Source organism: Fonticula alba (genome assembly GCF_000388065.1).
Source record: "Fonticula alba strain ATCC 38817 unplaced genomic scaffold supercont2.4, whole genome shotgun sequence".
Classification (NCBI taxonomy): Eukaryota; order Rotosphaerida; family Fonticulaceae; genus Fonticula; species Fonticula alba.
Genome location: NW_009242974.1, coordinates 2,544,861 through 2,550,729, shown reverse-complemented (window position 1 = coordinate 2,550,729; position 5,869 = coordinate 2,544,861). Strand labels below are relative to the sequence as shown.

General features: G+C 65.1%; 2 protein-coding genes and 1 non-coding gene across 4 annotated transcripts in view; 1 reads left to right on the top strand and 2 right to left on the bottom strand.

Annotated features, from left to right (window-relative positions):
* Positions 1 to 3,113, bottom strand: part of H696_03098 — an 8,786-nt gene extending 5,673 nt beyond the window's left edge. The window contains exons 1-6 of one of the 2 annotated variants that reach the window (XM_009496987.1): positions 2,860 to 3,113; positions 2,632 to 2,765; positions 2,271 to 2,360; positions 1,392 to 2,186; positions 382 to 1,237; positions 78 to 235 (exon numbers count right to left, since the gene is read on the bottom strand). In XM_009496987.1, the coding sequence (XP_009495262.1) occupies positions 78 to 235; positions 382 to 1,237; positions 1,392 to 2,186; positions 2,271 to 2,360; positions 2,632 to 2,765; positions 2,860 to 2,966 (2,140 nt within the window). In that variant the 5' untranslated portion in view covers positions 2,967 to 3,113. Of the gene's footprint in view, positions 1 to 77; positions 236 to 287; positions 1,238 to 1,391; positions 2,187 to 2,270; positions 2,361 to 2,631; positions 2,802 to 2,859 lie in introns of those variants that run through there. The other variant, XM_009496988.1, reaches the window with a different exon arrangement.
* Positions 3,114 to 3,391: 278 nt separating this feature from the next.
* Positions 3,392 to 3,464, bottom strand: H696_03097. The gene has a single exon. It is a non-coding gene; the product is annotated as a tRNA-Phe (tRNA).
* A 487-nt stretch (positions 3,465 to 3,951) lies between these two features.
* The window catches only part of H696_03096 (hypothetical protein), a gene marked incomplete at its 3' end in the record, with an annotated part of 2,725 nt that continues 807 nt past the window's right edge, over positions 3,952 to 5,869 (top strand). Inside the window, exons 1-7 of the mRNA XM_009496986.1 lie at positions 3,952 to 4,043; positions 4,084 to 4,221; positions 4,326 to 4,473; positions 4,633 to 4,768; positions 4,879 to 5,028; positions 5,155 to 5,290; positions 5,400 to 5,827. Coding sequence (XP_009495261.1) covers positions 3,977 to 4,043; positions 4,084 to 4,221; positions 4,326 to 4,473; positions 4,633 to 4,768; positions 4,879 to 5,028; positions 5,155 to 5,290; positions 5,400 to 5,827 — 1,203 coding nt within the window. The 5' untranslated portion in view covers positions 3,952 to 3,976. The remainder of the gene's footprint in view (positions 4,044 to 4,083; positions 4,222 to 4,325; positions 4,474 to 4,632; positions 4,769 to 4,878; positions 5,029 to 5,154; positions 5,291 to 5,399; positions 5,828 to 5,869) is intronic.

The window sequence follows — 5,869 nt, the reverse complement described above, 5'->3', positions numbered from 1 at the left end:
CCCCCCTCCCCCCCCCCTTCCCCTTCCCCAGGCCTCCTCTCTTGCGCATGTCTGGGTGTCGGTACTCGACAACGCACCGAACCCCAGCGGTCCATCGGCAAACTTGCATGCCTTCCAGGGAATATTGTACACGGAAAGCGCAGCCGGAGGGATGGAGGAGCCCCAAAGGGTGTTCGAATCGGCCACCAGGGACAGAGTGCCCGATACCCGTGCGATGGAGCAAAAGCGTGGCAAACTGCAGCACACCCCCATGGCCAGGTGCAGGAAATGCCGGACAAGGGAGAAGAGGCCCACAACGACGACAGTCAGCGACGGAAATCAAACACAAAAACACACGCATACACACAGTCACAAAGGTCGCGCGAAAGGCCGGGTCCGCACGTCAAGCGATCAGGGAAGAACATCAGACGCAGAAGCGGCCCGCCCACTTGGTCATTGAAGTTCGGCAAGATCGAGGCCAGCAGCAAGTCCGAGGTGGTCACCTCGACCGCCGCCTTCCGGAAAGGCGGGCTACCAACTGCCTGGGCCAGAGGCGGCGGGATCACGGGGAGCGAGCGGGCCAGCAGCAGATCGTCCCCTCCCGAGGGAGGCCCCGCGGAGGTGGGAGCAGCCAGCCCCAGAGGCACCTCATACGGGACGGGCGAGAGGGGATCCGCATCGGCGGGACCCGGTTCCGACACTATCCCGGAGGCCATGGCCACCAATGGCGAGGGAGGCCGCACCATGGCACCGGCTCCAGACAGGCCCGGCAGGAAGCTGCCCGAATTTCGGCCCGACCCAGCCGGCCCATGTGACGAGAAGGATGTCCGGGGAGAGGAATTGGCCGAGCTGCCGGCCAAAGCATGGGACCCATGCTGGGATGTGGTCCCGGCTGTGGCCGGCGTTGCCGCCGGGGTTGTTGCCGCCGCCGCCGCCGCCGCCGCCGCCGCCGCCGCTGTGGGATGGCCCGAGAGGGGGGATGCCGGCACGGAGGCCGGAGTCGCCTGCCCGGCCGGTCCGACACTCGTCGGGATCATCACCGACATGCTGCCGGAGGGGGGAAGCGATTGTTCGGCCGTGGGCAGGGCTCCCACCCCGAGGGAGGTTGGATCGCGTGCCTGGGGCTTGGCCGGGAGAATGGTCGCCGCTGACAGGGCCGCCTGCAGCGACGAGCTGGCCAGACCGCTGAAGGGGGCAACTCGCCCGCCGGTCACCGCGGACTTCGGGTCCGTCGAGAGGGCGTCTGTCGGCTGGGGCTCTGCCAGCCGGCAGGAACATCGGAGCCAAGGTCAATGCTGGAGTGTAAACACGGCGAAGGGGGGGGGGGGCACAGGGGAGGGGAAATGCAAGAAGGAATGTGGAAGAGCCCCGCGCCCCCGGGAAGCAGGTGCCCGATGAAGCCCACCAAATACCTGGCAAATTTCGGCACACCGCCACCATGGTCTGTTGCTGTGACCGGTCGGCCGTGGCCGAATCCGGCACTTGGGGACCATGTGCGTCCGAGGGGGAGATGGTCATGGCCGGCAGGTCGCCAGTGATGCTAGACACCTGGGCATCCAGGTCACTGGGGCCAGGCGCGCCGGCGCTGGCGAGAGCCCTCGCTGGAAGAGCAGCACCAGTGGACCCGGGGCCTACAGCCACCACCAGCCCATTGGCCGGCGTGGTCAAGGAAGAGGAAGAGGTCGAGGAGGAAACCGATGGCGAGGGAGAAGAGAGGGACAGCGATGAGGAGGTGGATGGCGAGATGGAGGTGGCCGCGGTGGCCGGGGTGGGAATCGCGCTCGCGCCAATTGACACCCGAGGCCCGGCCGAGTTTGGTGGAGACAGCAGCGGCGCCCCGGCGCCTGAGCCGTTGACGGCCGCCAGGAAGGCCGCGTCCGAGGCCACCGGGTCCATGCCGGCCACCGGGGTCGAGGCCATGGTGCTCAGGCCGGTGGAGGTGGCCGTATTCGGGGCTGCCAGACCGTGCAAGCAGAACCCCGGCATCCCGGGCATTTGATGCCGTGACCCCGGGTCGAAGAGGCCGAGATCGCTGTCCGGGAGCCAGATTTCCCGGACGTGGCTCGACCCGCGCAGGCACATCACCGCATCGAAAAGCCGATCCTCCGGCACCAGGCACATGTCACTCTCGAAGGTGGAGATCTGCAGGATGGAAATGCCCCCATCCGCCAAGGGAGCCGCCATGGAGTGCACCACACCGGTTTCGGCTGTCCAGCAAGTCAGCCACGGAGGAAGGAACAAAGCACACGAGAGGAGGAGGAGAAAGGGCGGGGCGGATGTCAGCAGCGTACAAAGCCCATTTTCGCCGAGAACAACATGGATCGGCCGCCAGATGATCGGGCACACATCAATCCACTCGCTGGGTGGGCAGTCGGCCACATCTGCGTGTGTGTGTGTTTGTGTGTGTGTGTGTGTGTGTGTGTGTGTGCGTGTGTGTGTGTGTGTGTGTGTGTGTGTGTGTGTGTGTGTGTGCGTGTGTGCGTGTGTGTGTGTGTGCGTGGATATCGTGGGAGGAGGGGTCAGGCATAGGAAGACAGAGAAGACCGCTCCCCCCGGGGGGGGGGGGGGGGGGAGCAAGAAAAGGGTAGGGGAATCCTCGTCAGGAAGGAGGCAAGGCCGGTGGGTCGACAGCCAACAGGCGGGGGCACGCACGGGCGGTTGACTCGGAGATCGGAGTACGAAGTGAGGGGAAAACCGGGCGAATGTGCTTCTCAAAGGTGGATGAGTCGACCACGACCGAGATCGAGGCATCCGGCGTTTCGATCACCGTCAAGAAGGTGTTGTTACTTTGGGGCCCGGTCAGTGGCGAGCACAGGATGGGCACATTGAAGCCCGGTCGGGGACCGGAAGATCCCAGCTGCATGAGTGTTGGCTTTGTACCTGCGCGGAAAAAGCAAGTCCCGTTGGAGAACATAGGCACAGCGGGAAAGCCCCTCACGCCGGACCATGAAGAGGGTCAGGAAATTCGGAAGGACTGAGATCTCCATCTCGAAGGCGCGAGAGGCAACGGAGGCAAGCTGCCCTGGCGGGAAGGGGTCAGCCAGAGAAGAGCCACGGGAGGAGAGGGGGCCGGGCTCAAAGGGGAGGAGGGGGAGGAGGAGGGGAAGCCAAGTGTGGGAGAGAGGCGCGGAGAGGGGGGAGATTGATCCGAACGGCCGGGGGGCCCCGCCAGACACCGGTACGTGAAATAGGAAAGGATCCCCGCGAGCGCATGAGACTCGCGCTCGCGGGCCAGCTAGCCCTACAAATGTCGGGCAGCATTGCCAAATGTTGGCGCCTGTGTGCCCCTGTGCAGTTTCCCGGGTCCCGGTGGGGGTGCGCGAGTTCGCAGGGCATGTGCGGAATCGCGCACAACCCCCCCGCCGCCAGGCCTGCAAAAAGCCGGGTCGCCAGCACGACGAAAAAGAATGTTTGCCTCGAACCAGGATTGAACTGGTGACCTTGTGATCTTCAGTCACACGCTCTCCCAACTGAGCTATCGAGGCTTGTGAGTACAGCCCTGTCCCTGCTTTATGAAACGCCCTCATTTTCATTGTTTGAGGTGTCAGTCCGTCCATCCTGTTTGTCTGGAAGCCGCACCCATACAAGTCCAAACCATGACCTCGGACCCCTTGTGTTCCCCCCGCCTCCCCCCCCCCCCGGAACCCGTCCGCATCTCGAGCCCGAGGCGGGACAAGCAGTGGGGGAAAAGCCGCCGGCGACCGAGTCGTGTCCCCCTGTCTTGGTCTAGGAACATGGCACACATGAGCTTGACTCTCTGAGAGGGAGACAAAGAGAAGGAGAAAGGGAGAGTCAGACGGCCTCAGGGGGGGGGGGGGGGGGGGGGACTCAACGGCGTCTAGCATATCCACCTCGGCCAGCCCCTGAGTACCGGGCCGAGGGCCTTTTATCCCGAAGCCCGCTGCCCGGAGCTTGCCCTGAACTGACAGCCTTTCTTCTTCCCTCCTCCCCCCCCTCCTCCCCCCCCCTCTTCCACCCGCTCTGTCGCCCTGCTGCCATGACGCCGTCCTTCTCCGGCGCCGGGCTCGCTCGCTTGAGCCTACTCTGCCTCCTCCTCATAGCCGGTATTTCCATTTCCCCCCCCCCCTCTCGCACCGCCTCCAGCTGTGATTCCATTCCGGGCAGCTGCTCGCCCGCCGGTGCCCACCTTCGATAGCCGCTTTGACTTGTATCGGTCCTTCAAGTACCCGCTGGCCTTGTTGAATGGCGCCTCCCCGGTGGCCGGCTACTCGCTCCAAGGAGGTACGCATGCCTCGGCCCCGCCCTCGCCTGGGGCATCCCCAGGCGTCGCCTTCACCCTTCACTTTCCCCGACTCACCCTCAGTCATTGGCATGTTGCTCGGTAGATGCCACGGTTGTCGATGACACATACGTGACCTTCTCGGCCCCCGGCGGCACGCTCTACCCCGACAGTTGGTTTTCCAACAACGAGCTTGACGGCTCTCTCGAAACCCCGGACTGGGAATCCGAGATCCAGCTTCGTCTTGGCAACGAGTGCGTCCTTCCTTCCTCCCCTGCCAAGGGCCCTTGCCCAGGGACCCCGGCTCCAGCATGCCTCGTCTCTCCGTGTCAACGCGCCTCCCGCCCCCGCCCCCTGCCCCCCCCCCTAACATCACATCTTCCTTGTTCTCCCCTCTCCCGCCCCCTCCCCAGGGGCTCCTTCGCCATCTGGCGGTCCCCCGAGGCCCCGGTCGCCTCGCGCCAGTCCAGCAGCGCCACCACCATCCCCGTTCTCAAGAGTGCCGCCTCCTGGAATGGCCTTGGCCTTTTCCTTGATGTCCCTGCCCAGGTGCGCATCCGGGTTCCGGCGCGGCCTTGTCCCCCTCCCACCTCCTCCTCTCGCATTCGGTTCTGACCCCGCTCTTTGTCCCACCTCCGCGGCAAATGGCGCGCCCCTAGCGCCTCACGGTCTTCAGCAACGATGGCTCGACCAATCTCTCCTTCCCGTCGACCATTGCCCGTCGCAAGGCGACCCTCCAGTGCTCGTATCGCTCGAGCATGTCTGGTGGTGTTCGTCTCAAGGTCATCCATGCCAACTCCACGCTCTGGGTGCGCAGGCGCAGGTCCCTTGCTGCCTTATTTCCATCCCGCCACCCTTCCCCACAGCCCGAACATCTCCCGCACCTTGGCTCACCTCTGCCTGCTCCGTTGCCTGCTGCCCCCCGGAACAAACAGGTGTTCTGGGCCGCACTCGACCCGTCCACCATCGACAAGGATACCGCCCCCGAGTGGTTCCCCTGTGGCGCGCCTGTTCGCGGGGTCCACCTCTCGCCGGCCAACTACTCGTCCTTTGGCTTTGCCGCCACTGGCCGTACGTCCCCATGGCGCTGGGCCTCCGACTTCGTGTGCTCTCCCGCCTGCTCTAACCCTTTCCTCGCTGTCCCCCCCCCCTCCCCCCCGTCGACTCCTCCTCGGCACAGCCAACCACTCTGTCTTTTCCCTGACCTCGCACTACCTGTTCGTGCACGGTCGCCCGGACAACACCGAGCTTGACACCAAGCGCGCGGCGAATGGCATCGATGCCGACACCACTGCCTCTTTGGTCCGTCTGGCCACCAAGTTCTCCGAGCTGGCCGCATCCAAGCGCCCGCCCACGGACCCGGCTGTCGACCAGATGGATGCCGATGCGCAGGCTCCTCCAGCTGCTCCGGATGCTCCGGTTGTCGCCGACTCCCCGGCCTCCGATCCCCATCAGCAGCAGTACCAGGCTCCCCCGCAGGACATCCAGCAGAAGCACCAGCAGCAGCAGCAGCAGCAACAGCAGCCCTCTCCCCAAGCCGCCGATCCTGCCATCCTGGCACTTGTGCAGCAGCTTCAGTCGGAGATTGTCACCCTCTCCGCCTCGCTGGTACGCATTACTCACGCCCCCGCCCCCTTCGCCGTTACTGCC